The following is a 25,974-nucleotide window of genomic DNA, read 5'->3' on the forward strand; positions in this document are numbered from 1 at the left end:
TGCTAGTACATGTGAATTTCATTGTTATTCCTGGGAGCAATAGCAACCTCATGATATTTCTGCCAAAAACAAAGAAACAAAAAACAGCTAAGGGCCATTTGAGGAAGGAAAATAAACCATTCCTCAGTTGCTTGCTTAAACCTCTCATTCATAGACATCTTCTGGTACAATTAAAAATGCAACAGCATCAGAACTTAGAAATAGGTACCAGTTTCCTGGAAGAAAATGCTGGAGACAACAGGGGAACACTCTTGAAGAAACCCTGCATCGTGAACACGTTCGATGCCACAGAGATGATAGTGTAAGAGAACACAAACTTTGATGACTGTGAGTCTAAAAGCTACTTGAAATATTTGGAATCTGAATGTAAAGAAGTTTTAGGAATACCTTCCCTTTTAAAGTATGTAAAAGGATTATATTTTTTAAAATTATGTCAATAAGTCATACAAAGCAACTTCAATAAGCATACAGTAAAAATTAGAGTTGATAAAAAGTATTGTAGTTTAATTTGCAGCCATTTCTCTTTCTTTGGGACATATAAAATGACGGTCTATCCCACAGTTAATCACATCTTAGATTTGAAGAATATTATCATTACTACATGGCTTTTCCAATAATGCTATGGAAGGTCAGAAAGCATCAGTTGATTTTAAAACCCCTGTTTCTAATCACCCTAAATCCTAATTCATTGAAATAAGCAGCACTTTGAAACCTGTAATTAAGGGTTTCATTTTGAGGGATAACATTTGAAAACACACTCGGTTTTCTCCATCCACAGAGTCTCAATGCCCATGTTTCCCCTGGTTAGCAATTACATGGGCTTTATTTGTTCCTCATTTTCATCTTCGCTAGTGAATAATGAACTCTCTCTTTGAGGTCCTCCTGAGTGCCCCAAACCAAGTATCATATATACCACATAGTTTAAATTTTAAGCCAGACCATGCCAAATGAGATAAGATTACTATGCAATTTGCCTTCCTAGCAGTGTGTTGGTCACATGTGCTAATAAGTGGCAGGTATCATTGTTATTGTTAATTACAAGGAACAGAGAATGGTAAGGTTCCTGTTGGCACCATATCTAATCTGCTAATGTTGTCCATTTTTATAGGTGGAGTTCAGTGTCCAAATAGCAGTGCTTTGCAAGAGGTGCGCAGCTGTAACGAGCATCCCTGTACTGTGTACCACTGGCAAACTGGTCCCTGGGGCCAGTGCATCGAGGACACCTCAGTTTCATCCTTCAACACAACTACAACTTGGAACGGGGGGACCTCTTGCTCTGTTGGCATGCAGACAAGAAAAGTCATCTGTGTGCGGGTCAATGTTGGCCAAGTGGGACCCAAAAAGTAAGGGCTTTAGAATGACAACAGTAAATCCTGTGGCCAACCATGCAGGGATTGGCTTAGGCTTTACTTGCTTCATGAAATGAAGCATTTGAGTCTTATCATACCTGGCCTCAAGAGTAAGACTTCTTTGTTTTGAATGCAGCCACTGATAAAGTTGTAACAGCTTGAGAGCCTTGTACCTGGGATCCGTAAATTCTCTAGATATCTTTCTATGTGGTATCTACTTTCAGTGTTACAGTAGCAGTTTCTGCTTTTATTGAGCTAGTGAAGCAATGAAAGAACTGCTTGCTTTTGGCCTGGCTGATCAATAATGACAGTATATGAAGTTCTAGCAGTGGAGGTCATCCATGACCTCCTTTATACCTGTAGGCTATGGAGGCTGCCGATCTAGTTTAATTGGGCAGTAGCCTTCTATGCTCTGCCTTTCATTTCCCCTAGAAAGTACTATATCAAAAATACCGAAGCCAAACTTATTATATCTTTTAATGGTTAAATGAATAAGCCATTTATTCCCAAGAGAGAGCCTTAGGATAGGATGAGTGTTATAATAAGCAGAAAAAACATCAGTTTCTTACTGTAGTTACCAGTAGCGTAACAACAAGGCAAACGATTTGCTAGAGGGGAGGGCAAAGAACTAGAGAGTTGGCATATTGTATGTGCCTTGTGAGAAATATAAACAAAATCATCTCATAGCATAACTGGGCTAATTATTTCTTAGACAAAGTTAATCAGTTATAAAAATATATGCCGGGCTTCCCTGGTGGCGCAAGTGGTTGAGAGTCCGCCTGCCGATGCAGGGGACACGAGTTCGTGCCCCAGTCTGGGAGGATCCCACATGCCGCGGAGCGGCTGCGCCCGTGAGCCATGGCCGCTGAGCCTGCGCGTCCGGAGCCTGTGCGCCGCAACGGGAGAGGCCACAACAGTGAGAAGCCCGCGTACCGCAAAAAAAAAAAAAAAAAAAAAATATGCCAAGGACTTCCCTGGTAGCACAGTGGTTAAGAATCCGCCTGCTACTGCCGGGGACACGGGTTCGAGCCCTGGTCCAAGAAGATCCCACATGCCGCGGAGCAACTAAGCCTGTGCACCACAACTACTGAGCCTGCGCTCTAGAGCCCACGAGCCAAAACTACTGAGCCTGCATGCTGCAGCTACTGAAGCCCGCATGCCTAGAGCCCATGCTCTGCAACAAGAGAAGCCACCGCAGTGAGAAGCCCGCGCACCCCAGGGAAGAGTAGTCCCCACTCTCCGCAACTAGAGAAAGCCCACGTGCAGCAAGGGAGACCCAACACAGCCAAAAATAAACAAATTTATTTTAAAAAAATATATATGTATGTGTATATATATATGTATGTATATATATATATATATATATATATATATATATATATATATATATATATATATATATATATGCCAAGAGGAAAAAATAACTCTTTACCTTTTGAGATTTAGACAGCAAAAATCTTTTAAAATTCAAATCATCTTAGCCATGTGAAACATGGAAGGTAAAACCCATCAGTTTGCATTGGTATAAAAATGGCCTCATAATTTCCAAATACTTGGCTAAGTGCTTAGGTATCATGTGTGTTCTTAAGCATACTACTTAACAGATTCTGGCTTCAGTTTTCAAAAATTTTTGAAGGGATTTAATGAAAAAAAAATGTAGTAATGTAAGCACTCAATAAACCTTAGAAATTGTATTTTCTCTTAAAAATTTGAGATAGTTCTTAGTGTTTCAGGGAAAGGATAATAATGTAACTGACATATGACAAACTCCAGGGGATAAATAAGAATCCCATTATGAGTTGTTTTTTACTAATGGCCAGGGTTCTGGACATTAGCAGTATTTTGTCCCATACTTTATTTGTTTATGTACTTTGAAATTATGAAATATATTAGAAAATACATGCCAAAAAAACGTGAATACACTGAGAAACAATTCCACATGCTTAATAGGTAGCCCCAAACCAGTATTTTAATAGAAATAATGCTAAAGTTGTAATGAATCTAACAAAGGATATTAATGTGCAGTGTATTAAAATTCAAGAGGAATAACAGCAGAAGTGGAAGTCCCAAGTGCTGGAGAATTGTGGGCCTTTCTGGGACAAGCAGAGAGGTAGAAATATTCACTGTAGAGGGTTATAACCTGACCAACTTGTCATGGTACAGATTGGAGGGTTATTGTGCTGAGCTTCTATGGGTAAGCTCACTCTGTTCCTATTTTGCAGTTAATCACTTTTTAGATGTTGCTGTTGATATTTTCCTCATTTATGCAAACTACAAAACATATTTCTGAGCAGTGGATGTACATACGCACAAGCCTATGTGTGGAAAAGCCTGGTGGATTAATGTTATTAAATCATTCAGTAGAAAGGGTGTCCTGAAGCCCCATGTCAGACCACCACAATAATCCATTAAAAATGTGCTTTACCCTTGCAGCCTTTATTCAATGACCTGGATACAAGTATAGATTTGTTAAATCAAATGGGTTTACTTTGCCCTTAAAGCTCTAAAAAATTAAGTAAATACTGTGAATTCAGAAGGAAATGTTACTACCCTTAAGCCTAAATACTAGGTTAAATTCAATGACTGCTTTTCAATACTAGGCATTTGAAACAAAAATGCAAATAGAAACCTTGTTTTAAACTCCTCTTAATAAAACAGATTACTGTGCAATGGTAAAATCAATGTTATTGATCTTATCTATCCTCCGAGTAACAAACTTCAACTCCTATCACATCTGTTTAATTTGACCTTGAATAAGATTTGGGGGAAAATCAATTCCTTGATTTAAACCACAGACACTAAATACAAACAGTACAAAGGAGAAAAGAAGCATGTTGACTGAACCAATTGCCTCACCAAAGGAAGTCTGAATTCATTTTACTGGATGTAATCTAGGCTGTATAATTTATCTTTGTGTGTTCATTTAATAGCTTTGTTTTTAGTAATTTTGTTCTCCACAGTTAACCAAGTATCTTGCTAAGGAAATTTCTAAACCATATAAAACAGAATTTTGGAGGTTGTCAATGATAACGTAAATTCCGTTGATTTATTGAGGGCTAAAATTTGAAGAGCATGTAATTGAGTAATGCTCTCCAACTGTTAAAGTTATAAAACTGCCTCATTGAGGAGGAGTGCTTCCAATAATAATTACTAATCAATAGTTCCATAGTTTCAAAAGAATTAACAGGATTATATATGGGTTTTGGCATATAATATTTCCTGGTTAAGCATTAGATTAAGTTATAATTCTAGTGATTTATAATCTCAGTTGTAACAAAACATTACCTTCTATGATTCTCATCTAAATTTCTTTGCCATCTGTGACCTTGAGTAGGCATAGCAATTAGGAAAATCCAAGCCTATACTCAACATAAACCAGGGAGATAATTTCTTTTTGAAATGTTGAACCCAATATATTTTTTTAAATCCACTTTCAAATAAACCCTAGTGTTACAGAATGAGAGAGAAAGGCATGTATCGTATAGCTGAATAGAACATAATACTTATGGATGAGATAGGATATGTAGATTAAAAAATTATAGATATATCAAAAATGAAGTGTCAGCAAAGCACTATAAAGAAATTATGAGAAGGAAATGAATGATGTTGATTTTTTCACTCATAGTTCAGTTCTGAAAACCTGATTAACTTACTTGTCGAAAGAGTTTATCTTGACTTAACAAAAAATTTGGCTTCTTCTATGGAGAGTATTTTTAAATCCCATTTTTCACTAATTTGCCAAATTATTCCAGCAACAGTTATACTGATTGTTTGGTTTATTTCTTCACTGCCTCTTAGCTTACTTGTCAGAGATTGATATGACCTCAAAAGAGAATTTCTTAGGAATCAGAACATTAAGTACTTCTAGTTACATGAATTATGTTATTATATTTTGTTGTCATAATATACATCTTCTTCTAGTGTTCATGACCAACATTTGACCACTTATGATAGTAGAATCAGATTGTGAAGATGCAGAGAAGAATTGGAAAATTTGAAAACCATGTAATAAGTATACAATAAACAAAACAGTATTTAAAACTCATATATCAGCTTCCTAAAATTATCTTTTAGGAAGTGAAAACCTTATATAGTGTAAGACATTTCAGTGTTTTGTCATTATTTTTCTCTTGTTTTCCTAATAATATATTTTTGGTGTATTTTTTTAAAATAATAATTAATTTTACTATAATTTATGTCAAGAACACAGTGTTTTATTTTTCTTTAAATTACTTATTGGCTATTTTTGTCTTATTTATATTCACTCTTTTTGTTCTAAAAATATTGTAATTTATAAAAATATTTAAAATCCAATAATTTAAAACTAGGAATAAAATGGAAGAAAAGATAAGAGTAGAGACAGTGCATGAAACCAGGAATAAAGCAAAAATTGTTTATCTTAATGAACTATACACTTTTATTACTTCATTACTTATTTGTTATGAAATACATAGCTATAAATACAATATTGGTTTTTGAGCATATACTATGTATGGAATATACTCCATTATAAATTTATTTTGTGCTAAACATATTTTGTAAAAATAAAGTACAGAATAACCTGGAAGATTATAATTGGCAATAAGCCTATTTAGTTATACAAAGATGTAGCCTTGGGTCCTTAAATTGGTAATTTGAACTTCCATAAATTTCTTATAAAGCATGTTGGAAAATACAGGTTTATTAATGGAGAGATTGTTATAAATGGATAAAATACAATTATTATATTTTCTTCTACATAGCACAATTACTATAATTAAATTTACACTTCCTGCCTTGAGAAGCTTTATTGAGGTTCAGTTTGGAATAATTATTTTGGTTTTATAGCCCTTGTCAAAAGCAGAAAGGATCCTAGAGGTTAAGTTAAATAATACAGATTGATGCCTGTTTAGCAATTGCAGCAATAAGAATTCTAAAGATACTAAATTACCTGGTTTTCTGGATTACTGTAGAGGTCTAGTAGTTTTCCTTTGCTTTTCCCAGGTGTCCTGAAAGCCTTCGACCTGAAACAGTGAAGCCCTGTCTGCTTCCTTGTAGGAAGGACTGTATCGTGACGCCATACAGTGACTGGACATCATGCCCTTCCTCATGTAAAGAAGGTATTATCTGCAGAGTTTTTAAGGAGGTTCACCTAGGAACCCTCTCACTGGGACCTCCAAGTTCCTTTGGTTGAGCAATGTTTTTATTCTTACATGGGGCTGGCTGTGTAATCCTGGTTTGGCATGAATGCCATAAAATTTTGCCTTCCTTCTAGAAAATAATACAGATTTTAGAGTACAAAACAAATGAGTTTTATGCCAAAACTGACTTAAATAACTTTATACTATAGATCAAGGTGAAAGGATTCTAAACTTTATTAATAATGTTTCCTTTAACATTGATTCTAGAAGAATGTATAGTGGCCTTATGTATTTCAAAAAGAATATAGAGTGATCTTCTCAGTACTCATGGCTCTCAACCTACTTAGTGGCAAGAAATAGCCATGGGACTAGATTCAGTACAGTTTCAATTATATGACCCAAAGGATGGGAATAAAGGAAAGAGAAAAATGATCAAATTGTACCTCTGCCAACACTTAACATGACATGAGGCATTTACAAGTCAAGGATTTGTTCCCAGTTTGGCTTTTGCTTTCATTACTCACAGACAAAGACCCTTTAATATCATGGCAGATACTTTGTTAATTCTTTACCCTCCAGGATAGGGTCCTTTCTCATTGCTGCTGCGAAAGATGTGAGCATTCTCCAGGTGACTTATGCAGTAAGTGATCACATTGTCTGTCAGTGTCACAAATGACACTGTCTCCTATTTTTTATTTTACTCTCCCGACAAATAGAGACAGTTTTTCTTCAGTTCCTTTTATGCTTTTACTTATGCTTCTTGACTCTCACTAGAGAGATTCAATTTAAGAATCAACTTCTAGGGCCTCCCTGGTGGCGCAGTGGTTGAGAGTCCGCCTGCCGATGCAGGGGATACGGGTTCGTGCCCCGGTCTGGGAGGATCCCATATGCCGCGGAGCGGCTGGGCCCGTGAGCCATGGCCGCTGGGCCTGCGCGTCCGGAGCCTGTGCTCCGCAACGGGGGAGGCCACAACAGTGAGAGGCCCGCATACCGCAAAAAAAAAAAAAAAAAAAAAAAAAAAAGAATCAACTTCTAGGACTTCCCTGGTGGCGCACTGGTTAAGAATCCGCCTGCCAATGCAGGGGACACGGGTTTGATCCCTGGTCCAGGAAGATCCCACATGCCGTGGAGCAACTAAACCCATGCGCCAAAACTACTGAGCCTGTGCTCTAGAGCCTGTGAGCCACAACTACTGAGCCCGAGTGCCACAACCACTGAAGCCCGTGGGCCTAGAGCCCGTGCTCCACAACAAGAGAAGCCACCACAATGAGAAGCCTGTGCACGGCAACAAAGAGCAGCCCCCACTCACCGCAACTAGAGAAAGCCCGTGCGCAGCAACGAAGACCCAACGCAGCCAAAACATAAATAAATAATTTTTTTTTAAAAAGACTCAACTTCTAGTTTAACCACTGTTTTAAATCACCAGAACTTTTTTTAAATCCTGAAGGTACTACGTAAGATTATAATCTTAATAATGGATAGTTTTTACAGTGTGATTATTTTATCTAGTTGAAACATGAGTTCCTTTTCATGCTTTTTCTGTTTTAAATACCCTTGAAATAGCAAATAAATTAAACCACATAGTGCGCAAGATAGAAAATGTTGATTTGAAAAGTCTTTTAAGGCATTTTAAAAGCTTTTGGGACAAAAAAGAGTTAGCATTAACTCTTTAAAAATGTTAATGCCATTAATCTTATTGATAAAGCAATGTCATTGACATTTTTATCTAGATTTTCTTTTTTTTGCGGTATGCGGGCCTCTCACTGTTGTGTCCCCTCCCGTTGCGGAGCACAGGCTCCAGACGCGCAGGCTCAGCAGCCATGGCTCACGTGCCCAGCCGCTCCGCGGCACGTGGGATCTTCCCGGACTGGGGCACGAACCCGTGTCCCCTGCATAAGCAGGTGAACTCTCAACCACTGCGCCACCAGGGAAGCCCCAGATTTTCTTCTTTTATCCCCTTACTTTCTTAAAAACTAAATAACATATGATATCCTTTAGTTTGGTCATAATCAGCAGTAGGATTGTAGGTTAGTATTTCTCATAGGTTAGTATTTCTGTGACAATTGTTGGCTATTCATTGCTACAATGAAAAAGCTTATTTACTACATGGAATTTATGTGCTTGAAAATTTTATGCTGGATGTTTCATACTTGATGTTTCTATTGGTATGAGATAGCCCATTTACTAATAATCCCAAAACATAGGCAGTTACATTTATAATGACATAATTAATAATCTCACACAAATTTAACATTTGTAAGTAAAATTTTTGAAAGTAGAAAAAAATTTGCCTTTTCTTTATATTGGGCATTTCCTTATTTTGAGTAAAATATTTCGAAATAAGAGTTCTTTTGGTCTAAAGCATTTCAAGAAAATAAAATAAAATAAAATAATAAACTAGAAAAGGTTTCATTAAATTGATTCTAGGATAGACGCTTCTCAAAATGAGAAATCAGGTAAAATTGTCTCATTTCATTAGAAATGAGATATTTTGGAATAGTGGAATATCCCAAACTAATTTGAAACTAATTTGAGATATTGAAATATGTCCAGGAATTAAGAACCAATTTAGTAGTCTAAGAATTTGTTAGCTTATTATGTATTATATATGTCTGGAAAGGGAAGAAAAATAGATGTAACTTACTCATTAAAAAAACCTATCATTGAAAATTAAATAACATGTTTTTTTTTATTGTGTTTTATTTATTTTTTATACAACAGGTTCTTATTAGTTATGCATTTTATAAATATTAGTGTATATATGTCAAGCCCAATCTCCCAATTCATCCCACCACCACCACCACCACCACCACCACCACCACCACCACCACCGCTTTCCCCGCTTGGTGTCCATGCATTTGTTCTCTACATCTGTGTCTCAGTTTCTTCCCTGCAGACTGGTTCATTTGTACCATTTTTCTAGGTTCCACATATATGCGTTAATATATGATATTTGTTTTTCTTTTTCTGACTTACTTCACTCTGTATGACAGTCTCTAGACTCATCCACGTCTCTACAAATGACCCAATTTCGTTCCTTTTTATGGCCAAGTAATATTCCATTGTATATCTGTACCACCACTTCTTTATCCATTCGTCTGTCGATGGACATTTAGGTTGCTTCCATGACCTGGCTATTGTAAATAGTGCTGCAGTGAACATTGGGGTGCATGTGTCTTTTTGAATTATGGTTTTCCCTGGGTATATGCCCAGTAGTGGGATTGCTGAGTCATATGGTAATTCTATTTTTAGTGTTTTAAGGAACCTCCATACTGTTCTCCATAGTGGCTATACCAATTTATATTCCCACCAACAGTGCAAGAGGGTTCCCTTTTCTCCACACCCTCTCCAGCATTTGTTATTTGTAGATTTTCTGATGATGCCCATTCTAATTGGTGTGAGGTGATAACTCCTTGTAGTTTTGATTTGCATTTCTCTAATATTAGTGATATTGAGCAGCTTTTCATGACCTTCGTGGCCATCTGTACATCTTCTTTGGAGAAATGTCTATTTAGGTCTTCTGCCCATTTTTGGATTGGGTTGTTTGTTTTTTAATAATGAGCTGCATGAGCTGTTTATATATTTTGGAGATTAATCCTTTATCTGTTGATTCATTTACAAATATTTTCTCCCATTCTGAGGGTTGTCTTTTCATCTTGTATGTAGTTTCCTTTGCTTTGCAAAAGCTTTTAAGTTTCAGTAGGTCCTATTTGTTTATTTTTGTTATTTATTTCCATTACTCTAGGAGGTGGATCAAAAAAAAATCTTGCTGTGATTTATGTCACAGAGTGTTCTTCCTATATTTTCCTCTAAGAGTTTTATAGTGTCCAGTCTTACATTTAGGCCTCTAATCATTTTGAGTTTATTTTTCTGTGTGGTGTTAGGTAGCGTTCTAATTTCATTCTTTTACATGTAGCTGTCCAGTTTTCCCAGCACCACTTATTAAAGAGGCTGTCTTTTCTCCATTGTATATCCTTGCCTCTTTTGTCATAGATTAGTTGACCACAGGTGCGGGGGTTTGTCTCCGGACTTTCTATCATGTTCCACTGATCTATATCTCTCTCTTTTGTGCCAGTACCATACTCTCTTGATTACTGTAGCTTTGTAGTATAGTCTGAAGTCAGGGAGTCTGATTCCTCCAGCTCCATTTTTTTCCCTCAAGACTGCTTGGCTATTCGGGGTCTTTTGTGTCTCCATACAGATTTTAAGATTTTTTGTTCTAGTTCTGTAAAAAATGCCACTTGTAATTTGATAGGGATTGCATTGAATCTGTAGATTGCTTTGGGTAGTATACTTATTTTCACAATACTGAATCTTCCAATCCAAGAATATAGTATATCTCTCCATCTGTATCATCTTTAATTTCTTTCATCAGTGTCTTATAGTTTTCTGCATACAGGTCTTTTGTCTCCCTAGGTAAGTTTATTCCTAGGTGTTTTATTCTTTTTGTTGCAGTGGTAAATGGGAGTGTTTCCTTAATTTCTCTTTCACATTTTCCACCATTAGTGTATAGGAATACAAGAAATTTCTGTGCATTAATTTTGTATCCTGCAACTTTACCAAATTCATTGATTAGCTCTAGTACTTTTTTGGTGGCATCTTTAGGATTCCCAATGTATAGTATCATGTCATCTGCAAACAGTGACAGTTTTACCTATTTTCCAATTTGTATTCCTTTTATTTCTTTTTCTTCTCTGATTGCTGTGGCTAGGACTTCCAAAACTATGTTGAATAATAGTGGCGAGAGTGGACATCCTTGTCACTTTCCTGATCTTAGAGGAAATGCTTTCAGTTTTTCACCATTGAGAATGATGTTTTCTGTGGGTTTGTTGTATATGGCCTTTATTACATTGAGCTAGGTTCCCTCTATGCCCACTTTCTGGAGAGTTTTTTTTTTTTTATCATAAATCGGTGTTGAATTTTGTCAAAAGCTTTTTCTGCATCTACTGAGATGATCACATGGTTTTTATTCTTCAATTTGTTAATATGGTGTATCACATTGATTGATTTGTGTATATTGAAGAATCCTTGCCCCCCTGGGATAAATCCCACTTGATCATGGTGTATGATCCTTTTAATGTGTTGCTGGATTCTGTTTGCTAGTATTCTATTGAGGATCTTTGCATCTATATTCATCAGTGATATTGGTCTGTAATTTTGTTTTTTTGTAGTAACTTTGTCTGGTTTTGGTATCTGGGTGATGGTGGCCTCATAGAATGAGTTTGAGAGTGTTCCTTCCTCTGCAATTTTTTGGAAGAGTTTGAGAAGGATAGGTGTTAGCTCTTCTCTAACTGTTTGATAGGATTCACCTGTGAAGCCATCTGGTCTTGGACTTTTGTTTGTTGGAAGATTTTTAATCACAGTTAAAATTTCATTACTTGTGATTGCTCTGTTCATATTTTCTGTTTCTTCCTGGTTCAGTCTTGGAAGGATATACCTTTCTAAGAATTTGTCCATTTCTTCCAGGTTGTCCATTTTATTGCCATAGAGTTGCTTGTAGTAGTCTCTTAGGATGTTTATACTTCTGCGGTGTCTGTTGTAACTTCTCCTTTTTCATTCCTAATTTTATTGTTTTGAGTTCTCTCCCTCTTTTTCTTGGTGAGTCTGGCTAATGGTTTATCAATTTTGTTTATCTTCTCCAAAACCATCATTTAGTTTTATTGATGTTTGCTATTGTTTTCTTTGTTTCTATTTCATTTATTTCTACTCTGATCTTTATGATTTCTTTCCTTCTACTAACTTTGGGTTTTGTTTGCTCTTCTTTCTCTAGTTCCTTTAGGTGAAAGGTTAGAATGTTTGTTTGACATATTTCTTATTTCTTGAGGTAGGCTTGTATTGCTATAAAATTCTCTCTTAGAACTGCTTTTGCTGCATCCTATAGGTTTGGGATCATCATGTTTTCATTGTCATTTGTCTGTAGGTATTTTTTGATTTCCTCTTTGATTTCTTCAGTGATTTCTTGGTTATTTAGTAACGTATTGTTTAGCCTCCATGTGTTAGTGTTTTTTATGTTTTTTTCCTTGTAATTGATTTCTAATCTCATAGCATTGTGGTCGGAAAAGATGCTTGATATGATTTCAATTTTCTTAAATTTACTGAGCCTTGACATGTGACCCAAGATGTGATCTATCCTGGAGAATGTTCCGTGCGCACTTGAGAAGAAAGTGTAATCTGCTGTTTTTGGATGGAATGTCCTATAAATATCAATTAAATCTATCTGGTCTCTTGTGTCACTTAAAGCTTGTATTTTCTTATTAATTTTCTGTTTGGATGATCTGTCCATTAGTGCAAGTGAGGTGTTAATGTCCCCCACTATTATTGTGTTACTGTCAATTTCCTCTTTTATAGCTGTTAGCAGTAGCCTTATGTATTGAGATGCTCTATGTTGGGAGAATATATATTTATAATTGTTGTATCTTCTTCTTGGATTGATCCCTTGATCATTATATAGTGTCCTTCCTTGTCTCTTGTAACATTCTTTATTTAAAGTCTATTTTATCTGATATGAGTATTGCTACTCTAGCTTTCCCTTGATATCCAGTTGCATGAAATATCTTTTTCCATCCCCTCACTTTCACTTAGTATGTGTCCCTAGGTCTGAAGTGGTTCTCTTGTAGACAGCATATATATGGGTCTTGTTTTTGTATCTGTTCAGCAAGCCTGTGTCTTTTGATTGGAGCATTTAATCCCTTCACGTTTAAGGTAATTATTGATATGTATGTTCCTATTACCATTTTCTTAATTGTTTTGGGTTTGTTTTTGTAGGTCCTTTTCTTCTCTTGTGTTTCCCACTTAGAGAAGTTCCTTTAGCATTTGTTGTAGAGCTGGTTTGGTGGTTCTGATTTCTCTTAGCTTTTGCTTGTCTGTAGAGCTTCTGATTTCTCCATCGAATCTGAATGAGATTATCGCCGGGTAGAGTAATCTTGGTTGTAGGTTCTTTCCTTTCATCACTTTAAATATGTCATGCCACTCCTTTCTGGCTTGTCTAGAGTTTCTACTGAGAAATCAACTGTTAACCTTATGGGAGTTCCCTTCTATGTTATTTGTCATTTTTTCCTTGCTGCTTTCAATAATTTTTCTTTGTCTTTAATTTTTGCCAATTTGATTACTTTGTGTCTCCGCATGTTTCTCCTTGGGTTTATCCTATATGGGACTCTCTGAACTTCCTGGACTTGGGTGGCTATTTCCTTTCTCATGTTAGAGAAGTTTTCGAGTATAATCTCTTCACATATTTTCTCGGGACCTTTCTCTCTCTCTTCTCCTTCTGGGACCCCTATAATGTGGATGTTGTTACGTTTAGTGTTGTTCCGGAGGTCTCTTAGGCTGTCTTCATTTCTTTTCATTCTTTTTTCTTTATTCTGTTCCGCAGCAGTGAGTTCCACCAGTCTGTCTTCCAGGTCACTTATCTGTTCTTCTGCCTCAGTTATTCTGCTATTGATTCCTTCTAGTGTATTTTTCATTTCAGTTATTGTATTGTTCACCTCTGTTTGTTTGTTCTTTAATTCTTCTGGATGTTTGTTCTTTAATTCTTCTAGGTCTTTGTTAAACATTTCTTGCATCTTCTCGATCTTTGCCTCCATTTTTTTCCTGAGGTCCTGTATCATCTTCACTCTCATTATTCTGAATTATTTTTCTGGAACGTTGCCTATCTCCACTTCATTTAGTTATTTTTCTGGGGTTTTATCTCGTTCCTTCATCTGGTACATAGCCCTCTGCCTTTTCGTCTTGTGTATCTTTCTGTGAATGTGGTTTTTGTTCCACAGACTGAAGGATTGTAGTTCTTCTTGCTTCTGCTATCTGCCCTCTGGTGGATGAGGCTATCTAAGAGACTTGAGCAAGTTTCCTGATGGGAGGGATGGGTGGTGGGTAGAGCTGGTTGTTGCTCTAGTGGGCAGAGCTCAGTAAAACTTTAATCCACTTGTCTGCTCATGGGTGGGGCTGGGATCCCTCCCTGTTGGTTGTTTGCCCTGAGGCGACCCAACACTGGTGCCTACCCAGGCTCTTTGTTGGGGCTAATGGCGGACTCTGGGAGGGCTCACGCCAAAGAGTACTTCCCAGAACTTCTGCTGCCAGTGTCCTTGTCCTCATGGTTAGACATAGCCACCCCCCACCTCTGCAGGAGACCCTCCAACAGTAGCAGGTAGGTCTGGTTCAGTCTCCTATGGGGTCACTGCTCCTTCTCCTGGGTCCTCATGCACACACTACTTTGTGTGTGCCCTCCACAAGTGGAGTTTCTCCCAGTCCTGTCGAAGTCCTGCAATCAAATCCTGCTAGCCTTCAAAGTCTGATTCTCTAGGAATTCCTCCTCCTGTTGCCCGACCCTCAGGTTGGGAAGCCTGACGTGGGGCTCAGAACCTTCACTCCAGTGCATGGACTTCTGTGGTATAAGTGTTCTCCAGTTTGTGAGTCACCCACCCAGCAGTTATGGGATTTGCTTTTATTGTGAATGCACCCCTCCTACTGTCTCATTGTGGCTTCTCCTTTGTCTTTGGATGTGGGGTATCTTTTTTGGTGAGATCCAGTGTCTTTCTTTCGATGATTGTTCAGCAGTTAGCTGTGATTCTGGTGTTTTCGCAAGAGGGAGTGAGAGCACGTCCTTCCACTTTGCCATCTTGAACCAATCTCTCCTTAGCTTTCTTCTCCTCATTCTCTCAAAGGACATCAATTACTTGCTAGGGGCTAATATAGGGATCTGGGCCCCCACAGTGATCCTCTCTCCAAATGGCCAGTGAGCACTGACAGCCACAGCGGTCAAAGTCTTGAGGCAGTGGAATCCATGGTGCAGGTGAGGGACCACAGGGTCTGGTCTCAGTGAATTCACTTACAGTAAGATCTTGGGCAAGTCATTCCATTGGGTTGCTGTGCATGGCATGAAAAATATCAGGTTTGAAGAGTTCTAGATTCAGTGGTACTATAAGCCAGGGCAAAAATCAGACAATGATGAATGCTAGAAGAAAAATTAATAAGGGGAAGGAAGATAATGAGTAACTGAATAGGGGTGAAATTTCATCAAATAACATGATTTTTAATTTGATCTCTGCTGATGATTTTTACAGTTCTAAGAGACTGATTTACTCTTCTCTGACCATTTATAAAATAAAGAAAATTTTATGTGACAAACTGTGATAACTTATATAAGGCACTTAAAAAAATTTTTAGCAGATAGATGAGGGAACAAATAGATTGTGAATACTGTACATGTGTTTATTAAATTAATACTCATCTGTAATATATGCATAAATACTTATTGCATTTCTAATTTATTGACTACTGTACTTAACTAGCACATTGATGGCCCCGCAGAGAAGAACTTCAAAAATGCTTTTGATCTCATTTAAAATGTAGAACTCTTCTACATAGATCAGATAATGTAAGACTTACATGATTCAATAACAAGATTTAGTGGTAAAACAGGAAGAGCTCTAGGGAAGAGACAGGGAAAATATTAGGGAACAAATATTAGGGAAAATCTTGTTAAAAAAAAGGTAGAAGAGGCCTTTTTGAAAGAGAGAATGCATTAAAGAATCCCAAGTGATCAAAAGCATCAGGAAGTCTTAGTGACCAGGAAAAAGACGTGTTGTTTGAAATAAAGTGGGATCCAACCCACTGGAGCTTGGAGTGTGTCGAGGAAAGTCAAGATGTGAAGTTGGAAAGGAGAACAGAGGCAAGTTGTAGAAGACCAGATTAGATTTACTCATATATAGTAAGACGCAGGTTTTAGTTTTCGAACATAAAAATGAGTAGTGAGTTTCATGGTATAATGGAGTGAGTGGACTTTGAATCAGCAGATCTGGTTTGGACACCTATCTTGGCCACAAAGCAGCCAAGTGACCTTAATCTCTCCAGATACTTAATCTCTACAAGCCTTGGTTATAACATCTTTGAGTTGTTCTGTGGCAAAAATGAAATAACATATGGTAAAGTCCTCTATGCTTTGTGAACTGTAGTTCAGCTACAGCTAAATTATTTGTTGTCTACAGTGATTATAAGTTCCTGTAGGAAAGGCACTACATAGTGCATATGGTCAGAACCTGGTAAATGTTTTAACTTGGTGTATTGAAAGCATTCTTTCTTAGAAGTTCAATTATGTTGCAATATGTGGAAAGTATTTAGGTCATGATGAAGGAAAACTTACTAATACACATTTCTGATTATTATTATGGAGGATTTACTGGTACATTTACTGATGATTGTTTTTAGATGCTTCACTACGTCATTAAACATCATACATACTTTTTTAAGCAATCATTCACTTTTTTCATTCTACACAGATTTTTCAAGTAACTGCGATTTACCAGGCACAATTTTAAATATAAAGGATATAGCAGTAAACAAGGAAAACAATTTCCCTGCGTTTAGGAAGCTAACGTTCTGGTTGTATGAGACAGAAAAGGCATTTAATGATTGTTCTAATGTTTCGATGAATGTGAAGGATCAAGTGAACAATGCAGGGTGGGTGAGAGAGAAGAAGATGTGATCATTTTGGAGAGTACAAAAGTGGGCAAGTTAGTAATATGTAATAGAATTTGTAATAGGCAACATGGAGTACCCATTTAGTCAAAAAAGTAATTGCTCAACACAGTTGCCAGTGTTTCTTCAGCCCTGTTCCGCTGCCTGAGTGAAGGAAAGCTGTAGGAAAATAATTAGCATTGATGAAGGTCAGGGCTTTTCCAGAAGAGTACAAGCAAGGGAGAGAAAAACAGAGAGTCAAGGGTGTTTTCAGTGGAGTGCTTATGTAATAACAAAGTATGGAACCTAAGGTGGGTTGGGATGGAAGTGAGGTCATAAAAGGGATGATATAGTGAAAAAGTGATTGGGAAAGTGGATTGGCAATCTTGATTGAGTTTGAAGACTTTTTAGTAAGATGAACTTTCACTTTTAGTAAAGTAGGTGAACTAGAAGGTTAGGAGGAGTGACCAGCAATTAATGTGTTTGAAGATGAGAATGTGCAGGTATTGATGATGATATCATCAGGGGCATGAACAGAAGAGCTAGTGATTGATGCAAGATGCAGGAAACGGTCATCGGAGGTGAAGAGGTACAGTAATTCAGTCCGGTGCCTTGGATGGAATAACCATGTGGATGCCCAAACCACCAAAGGGGTTGCAGGGGTAGGAAGAGAAAGGATTACAGTGAGGGATGTTCTATGGTCATTAAATAATGAAATGTTGGTGGATGAGTGCTACAAAGTAGATAGCTGATGGTAAAATTGATGACAGGAGCTTCAGAGGAGTTAGATGTTTTCAAAGGTAAAGAGAGGAGAAAAGACTGGGAAATGGCTAGGTAGAGCCAGCCTCCACTAGCAAAGAATGTGAAGGAAACTTTCTAAGAAGAGATTGGAGATGAGAGACAGTGTGTTCCTTTAGGTACAGTGGTGGAAAGATTAGAGGATAGAAAAGAAAGAGAAACTAAATAAGATTATGCACAGCTTGTATGCTGTGGTCCAGGTATGATGGAAGACATGCAGGGGGGATTGAGGGTGCTAGTTTCTTGTGGTGCGACAGGCATGTTAGATGTAATGGGTTCAGTTGGGATAGTCTCTTGGTGAAAGGTAGGTAACTGCTGTAAATTAAAATGCGTGCTGCCACTAGGATACTAGTCTTCTCTGAAACTCCTGCGTGGTAGTGGCCAAGGAGTGCAAGAATGCCAGCTCAGGAATCTGCTGTCCTGTGAGCAAGAGGTTCTGAGATGTGGAGCTGTGTTTGGCCAAGCTCAGGTCACATCTCACCACCAGCAGATCAGCCCTAACTGTTCTATTTGGCAGCTCTGTGTTGAGTCTCCTAGAATAAAAGGCTTTCAGAAATCTTAAACCTAGGCACTCAGACTTAAAAAAAGAATAACTATAGTTGTGTATTGAGGAAAAAAAGAAAGACTAGGGGGTTGGCAGAGGGGCTTGCTGTTGGACACAGTGCCAAGATGCTTTGTGTGCTGGGAGAAAACTTTTCTGTTTCACCTGTAACTGAGAATAAGGATACAGTGGTGTTATAGAAGACTGGCGTTTTGTCGTAGGGAAAATAAAGCAATGACATGCAGTTAGCTTTTCATTATTTGGTATGAAATGGAAATAAGGCAAGCTTTGTTGAAATTACACTGACTTCTGCGTGCAATTAAAAAATGCTTAAAAATTTGAATGTTCAAGGATAGATGATAGCAAACGAAAATTAATTCAGGTATGAGGTGGTTCTTTTAAACTTAATTCTGTAGGTAAAATCTACATTTTGTAAGACTTTGAACTTATGAAAATGTAAAGCTACCCTCCTTTTTAAGTCACTTTAAATAGGTAAAATTACAGTATAGTATTGCAGAAAATGGAACAGAGGATTCCAGGAAGAACAATCAGAGTAATTTGAAATATTATTCAGCCCTCTCTCATGATATGTCTTGAAAAATCAATGCTGGTAAACATCAGTATTGAACAGAAAGTAATTTAATCCTCAAACCAGTGTACTTGTTAATGTTTCCAAATTTTCATAAATTTTTACAAAGGGCTTTATTAAAGATGGAAAATATTTATGCATATAAATTATTTGTAACTCTAATCTTTAAAAAATCAATACTTTTGATCAAATAATGCACTTGGCTGCTCAAATTTGCTCCTTTTTTTCTTGCTACGTTTATTGACTTGAGGGCTAGCAGGGATATTGCAGAGGCATCTTTTCTACCTTGATGCCCTCAAACAGTCCTATGCTAGAATTACCCCTCAAAGGTCCGAAAACTGCCTTTACATTTTACTTCTTGCATGAAACGTTTCCCTTTCAATTTCCTCTCACTGTGCTGCCGCAGCCTGCCATCCGCCTCGCTTCCAGCTTAACCCATCTTAGTTTTGCCTGCCCTTTAAATCCTTCCATCAAGGAACTTCTCCAGTGAAATTTATCTTGAATGTCTTAAGATAATCTGAAAAGTGCTGTAGCTGAGTGAGAGATTACATATCCTCTGAGTCTCTATGGCCCATCACCACATAAATGTTTTCTGAATATATAATCCCTTTTTTCTCTACCTATCCTAGGTAGCTATTTTCAAGTATAAACACTATAGGATTATTCCTTTATTTTTCCCATGCTTATTATTTCCAATGAACAAAGTGATACCTTATTTTTTTATTAATACTAAAGAACAGACTTAGTACCCATGTGCATAATACTCTAAGGAAATGGATATAAAGGAAAAGAAAATGCTAATTTATAATCCAGTTGAGAAGTGAAATAAATGTGTTTGCTCATTCAGCAAACATTTGTTAAGACTTTACTCTGTGTGACTACTGCTCTAGGTGCTAAAACACAAAGATAAATGGAAATTATGTATGTATCCCCACCTCATAAAATAAATTAGGTATAAATATATGTGGGGAACTCTGAAGATTGTAAAATTCCACACTTGCCAACTCAAGTTATTAGTTAGGAGCCTTCCACTTTTATTAATTTATTTTTTAACATGTGCTGTAGCTTTCCCTTTGTCTGCACTCTGATTTGAGGGCTCTGTAACTGGCAGAGCTCTAAAGCGCTGTTTCTTTGAGCGTACGCGTAATTTGCTAACTGCGATCTGAGAAGAAACGAACCTCCCAAGTGGGTAGAAACATGGATGTCATGACACTTCCTGTGTAACCCCATTAAACTTCCTCTCTAGGTGTTATGGCTTTGGAATGTTCCACTTTAATCAGGTCACAGTCTCTATCCTGTGGGCTGTGCAAGATTAAGGTATTTGAACTTTTTTATAAGAATAAATGGATTCCCGTTGTGGAATCAATTATGGAAGTGAAAAGAGTTATCATGGTGTTATATATCAAGTACAAAGTTGTGGAGATTGTGATGAGAAGGCACTAGAATGTTTCAGAGTTTTATATTAGGTGACTTTTTTGCCTTCAAGTCAATAAACAAAGTAGAATTGAAACACTAACATTTGCTTGCTGATTCCCAAATCTGAACATCCCTGGGTATATACCAGGTGATATTTAGGTAGTTAATGACCAGGAGCTTCAGTCTATATGGTGCCACTGATGCTGCTCTGATTGTCCGCTCTAGTCTGTGGATCCCTTGGCCTCAATTCTATGTCTATTTTTTATCTGCAGGTTAAAAAGGGTTGGAGAGTTATTGACTCTTAAGAATTTCAACCACCTGGGAAACAAAGACCTGCTCCTCTTTGGTCTTTCCCTCTTTTCCCTGTTAAAAAACAAACACACACCTCCCTCCTTCCCCCAATGCTAAACAAATGATAAGAATGCTCATTTAGTTTGTATAGTCTTTTTAAAAGATTAAAGACAGAGCATAAATATAAAACAAAAGGAAAATAATAGATAATAGTGTAAAAAAGCATGGAGTCAGGTAGTAAATAGGGTAGAGGGAGGGGAGAAGAAGAGAAAAATTATAATATAAAATCAAAATTAAGGTAATCTCCTGCAATTGAAAAGAAAATTAGCTCTGAGATTCTGGTGAACAAAGCAAAAAACAGAAGCACAGTGAGTTCTTAACAGATTGTCAAGGGAAACAAGATTTTTCCTAGCTCTAAATTATTAGAGGAATTTATCACGTGGGCCTTAAAATAGGGGTCATTGAACAATATAATGGATGGAGATAGCATTACCAATTTTATTAAAAGTCCTATTGGCACTTCTTCAATCTTTCTTAGATAAATTATACTTAATATGTAAAAGCTGCAGCTGGCATTCAAACTATTACTGCTACAATTTTTAAAAGTCTACGACAGTATTTCCAAATACTTTAACTCTCTGCTACCCACTACCTCCACCCACTAGTTCCATGCTTCATTACCTGTAGTATTCCAACTATTCACTAAAATAGTTAATGCATTCATTAATAGTACAGGTTTCCCGCACTATAGGAATAATCCTAAAAAGTTACATGCAAATTCTAGAATCTTAAATTGGGACATCCATGGTCAGTCATTCCAGTAGATCTCAAACCTAGCTGTTTATCACCGTTTCCTGGCAAGCTTTGTAAAAATCAGATTCCCACATCCACAGATTCCCACATCTAGCTCCCAAGAGATTCTTATTTAGTAGTTCTGGGTACATGCCGAGAAATCTGCTTTTGGTTTTTTGTTTTTATTTTTTCAAAGAAATTCTCCTATGTAGTCAGACATTTAGGAATCACTAATGTGATCCATTCTCCCATTTAATATAGGAATCTTCAAGTCACACTGCTAGGAGTCAGTGGCCAGACTGTGTTGAGGGATACCCTGACTTCATGTCAAAGGATGTTCCATTACTGGAAACTTCTATTTGTCAAATCATATTTTTCTACGAACACAATGACTTCAAGGATATTTCATTTCAGTTCTGATTAAACTTTCACTGTTAGGGGCTGCTAACCCTTCTAAATTTCTCTGTTTCTGTAGTCTACGTATCAAATACTTAATGATCTTGAGAAAACATGTAAATGCATCAGGGGAACTCTATTAAAGTAATTCTTTAGGGAATTCTTTTGTAAGCAAATTCATGACATATGGCTATTCATCTTTAAAGTGTATATATTGTAAGTTAGAATGTATTTTATTAAAGTTGTCAAGTCTTATATATCATCTGTTTCTCATACTAAAAAATTCTGAGCATCTTTATATCAACAATACTGTCAATTTGATATCTTCATCGAAGGTAAATCTTAATTATTTCCATTGTTTTTGTAACATAATTTGGAGTAACTTACTTATAGTAATTATTGCTATTTTGAATGCTTCTCTAAAAATTCTGCCTCTAGGAAATGACTTTCATTTCACTACTTACAGCTTGGATGTTTAGGATGTGACCTGAATTAAAGATCTTAAAGTGTTTAACGTGAATAATAAATGACTAGAATAATTTACGAGTTATACATTTCAAATTAAGTGAATAACAAAGAAATAGAATTTCACATTAAAACATTGAATATGTTCTCCTAAGAAAGATTCATTAAATGTGTACGAGTCCCATGTGGTAAACAGGGCTATGTGAAACGGCATGAAAATAAACTTAAGGCAGAGAAAAACAGATTAATTAGATCTGTCATATTTCTCAAGGGGGAAGAAGCATACAAAAGAGCAATCACGTTGTAAGTGAGCATTAGGAAGACTAGCTGACTGTGGAACTATTTTCTCCATTCTTCACATTTTTAAATATACATTGATTGGCTTTCAATAAGCAGTCTTTGGGAGAATTTAGGAAATGACTAGACGAGGCCTCTCAGTCAGGGATGTCAAAGCACATGGAGCTGGAAGCAATGTAATTTCTTCACACAGGCTGGTATTTGGAGATTCTTTCATCAGTGCAGAGAACAGAGGTTAAAAAGCTGCCTCATTCCAGGGGACTCCGGAATCAGGAAGCAGACTCGGCACCGGGTCATCATTCAGCTGCCAGCCAATGGAGGCAAGGACTGCACGGATCCTCTCTATGAAGAGAAGGCCTGCGAGGCCCCTCAGGTGTGCCAAAGCTACAGGTAATGGAGTGAAGGAAAAGCCTTCTGAGCGATGCACTAAGCAAAATACTTCAGGTTCATGGTCTTTCCGACAATGAGAAAAGGAAGCCAACACTGCCCGCAGACTCAGTGGGGTTGAGAATGTTTATGACTGCAGGTCCCATCTCTTGCCTGTTTTTTTTTTTTTTCTTGCCTGTTTTAAAGAGCTGCTTTGCTACTGAAATCATCTCCAGGGACACAAATACTTGTGTAAACTTCCAAGCTGTATTATAAGCTTTAGGAGCATGAAGAGTTTCTTATGTGATATAATCTATAGAAAATGCAGAAAAGTGATTAATAATTGTGAAACATATGCTTTTGGAAGCAGTTCTTTTTCACTTACAGGAATAGCCTAAGCATTCCTCCCCAGCTCCAAAGAGCACCTGTTTCTCATAAATGCTGGCATTCTGGGTCACGAAATGACATCTTTGTCTCAGTGATGTTAGTAAGATGTCTGTTTTGTTCATTTGTGGCCACCTCAAGGAAAATTAAGGTTCTTGAAGCTGTATGTCATCATCTTGATTATTAGAAAAAAATTTTTTTCATAGCTATTAAAAAAAGTACCTAATTGAAACTTGATGTGGTGAATAATTGCAGTCCTGACAACAAATGAAATATTATGGCATCAATTGATGGAATGTGTGATCCCAAAATAATAACTTAAGATGAAATTGATGGAAAATTTGTCATCTTAATTTATCTGTGTTTAATTCTGAGATGACAAACAGTATAATTGTATGCTTTCATGATGAACATTAACTGTTAGCACAAACTTATTTATTTGGGGGATTTGTTTTGTGAAGTGTATTATAAATTGCAGCTTCTGAGTTACCCCTACAATGCTAATCAAAAGAGCACTATATATACAAAAGGCTCATGAGTTGAATGCAATTTTATAACTTGAATGTAAAATAAATATACCTTTCTAAAGTGGAACACATCACTTCTGGTACTATCTGGATACATCTGCTGGCAGTCCTAATCATTAAAAAGGCTAAATGTGGGACTTCCTTGGTGGTCCAGTGGTTAAGACTCTGCACTTCCACCGCAGGGGGCACGGGTTCAATCCCTGGTTGGGGAGCTAAGATCCCACATGCCTCACAGTGCAGCCTTAAAAAAAAAAGAAATAAAAATAAATAAAAAGGCTAAATGCTATCAGTAGAGTCCATTCCTTTAGAACTTGACATTGATAGTCTCTTGTCTCCACTGCAATAGGAAGTACTTTTATATTTAGTGCTGATTTTTATAATTCCTTGATGAAGATCTAAATTAAATTTAGATAGGACTTCTTTTAATAGATCTTTATTGGAGTATAATTGCTTCACAATACTGTGTTAGTTTCTGTTGTACACCAAAGTGATTCAGCCATATGCATACATATGTCCCCATATCCCCTCCCTCTTGAGCCTCCCTTCCATCCTCCCTATCCCACCCCTCTAGGTGGTCACAAAGCACCGAGCTGATCTCCCATTGCTATGCTGCTGCTTCCCAGTAGCTAACTATTTTATATTTGGTAGTATATATATGTCGATGCTCCTCTCACTTCGCCCCAGCTTCCCCCTCCCACGCCATGTCCTCAAGTCCATTCTCTATGTCTACATCCTTATTCCTACCCTGCAACTAAGTTCATCAGCATTGTCAAATAAATTCCTGTTTGCAGTGGTCAAAGTCATGCTTCCTTGGCATTGTGTCTCTGTGATTTACTAGTATGTTTGCTTCTTCTCTATGAGGCTTCTGTTCTTTCCGTGTAGGTGGAAGACTCACAAGTGGCGCAGGTGCCAGTTAGTCCCTTGGAGCGTGCAACAGGACAGCCCTGGAGCGCAGGAGGGCTGTGGGCCCGGACGGCAGGCAAGAGGTGGGAGGCCCCGTTCCACAGTTGATTTGCTTTGCGTTTCTCCAACAGCACTAAGTTAACCACTAGCTTGCAGGGTTTGTCATTTTGATGCTATGCTAGGCAAACAGAGCAAAGCAGTTAAGAATCTGCTAACACCCATTCTACCTTACACCAGAACACGGAAACCTGACTTTTTAAATTGTGTCCTTAGTTCTTTGACATTAGTTCACAACTCCTCTGGTTACACTTTCCCCTCATTCATATCTAGAAGATGCTCAGACCAAGCCCTTGAAAGCATTATGACATAGATTGTACACTGCAGCTTGTTTTTGTTGTTCTTGTAATTAGCTTTTGGCTCGTGGGATTCCATAACACTTTGCTTGTCACCTTAACAATCAATAAGATCCTTACATCATTGCCCATATGCATTATATACGTGCATGCATAAAATGTAATATAATTGGTTAACTTTCCCAGAAATTCTCAGTAACGACATCCTTGTCATTGTCATGGCGACCCCCAATTCTGTTCGTATTTAGTACTGATTTTTAAATGGCAGATTTATGTACTCTAAACCTGCCATATGTGGATTGCAATCTGTCGACGCTACTAGATAGCATGGTTTCTTGCAGAAATGAGTGATGGAAATGTTCCCAACTTGCCATGATTATTTACTAGATGTTATGGATAATACTTACATTCCAAGCTTTGGAACATGTTATTTATACATGTAGCAAATTCAATCTGTAAAGAGTACATGATTCTTTTTACTCATGTTGAGTTTTAGAATGTAATTCTTGCTACGTATCTAAAACGTAGCTGAATATGTAATTGAATACACAGCCACCTTTTTTAATTCATAAAAGCATGCTTTACACCGTTATTTGTAGTTATGTATTGGATGATGTTGTAGAACTCTGAACACACAGAATTAGATTCCGGTTTTTGCTGATTTGATCCGGGACCCCTTTTCTTTACAGTGAAAAGATTGATTTTTTAAAATTTGCAAAAAATAGCTTCTTTTTTGTAAAAATCTTCCATTATGATACTCATTTAGGAATCTTCATTTGAAACATAACACTTAGTTTACAATTAATATTAACTATCTAGTGATTTTTAGGATTTTATTTTATATGCTTATTTTTCATTATGTATCCTCCACCATCAGCATCTGCTAAAAAATAACTGTTTCCCTTTACAGTTACAGAGACTTAGGTATTTAGAATTGA

At 37.1% G+C, this 25,974-nt stretch overlaps 1 protein-coding gene across 1 annotated transcript in view; it reads left to right on the forward strand.

The window, feature by feature from the left end:
- The window catches only part of THSD7A (thrombospondin type 1 domain containing 7A), a 448,162-nt gene that overhangs the window by 354,736 nt on the left and 67,452 nt on the right, over window positions 1-25,974 (forward strand). The window contains exons 8-11 of the mRNA XM_082632651.1: window positions 1,109-1,343; window positions 6,333-6,448; window positions 22,761-22,893; window positions 24,663-24,766. Coding sequence (XP_082488777.1) covers window positions 1,109-1,343; window positions 6,333-6,448; window positions 22,761-22,893; window positions 24,663-24,766 — 588 coding nt within the window. The remainder of the gene's footprint in view (window positions 1-1,108; window positions 1,344-6,332; window positions 6,449-22,760; window positions 22,894-24,662; window positions 24,767-25,974) is intronic.

The sequence above is a fragment of the Mesoplodon mirus genome (assembly GCF_964341445.2).
Source record: "Mesoplodon mirus genome assembly, chromosome: 9".
NCBI lineage: Eukaryota > Metazoa > Chordata > Mammalia > Artiodactyla > Ziphiidae > Mesoplodon > Mesoplodon mirus.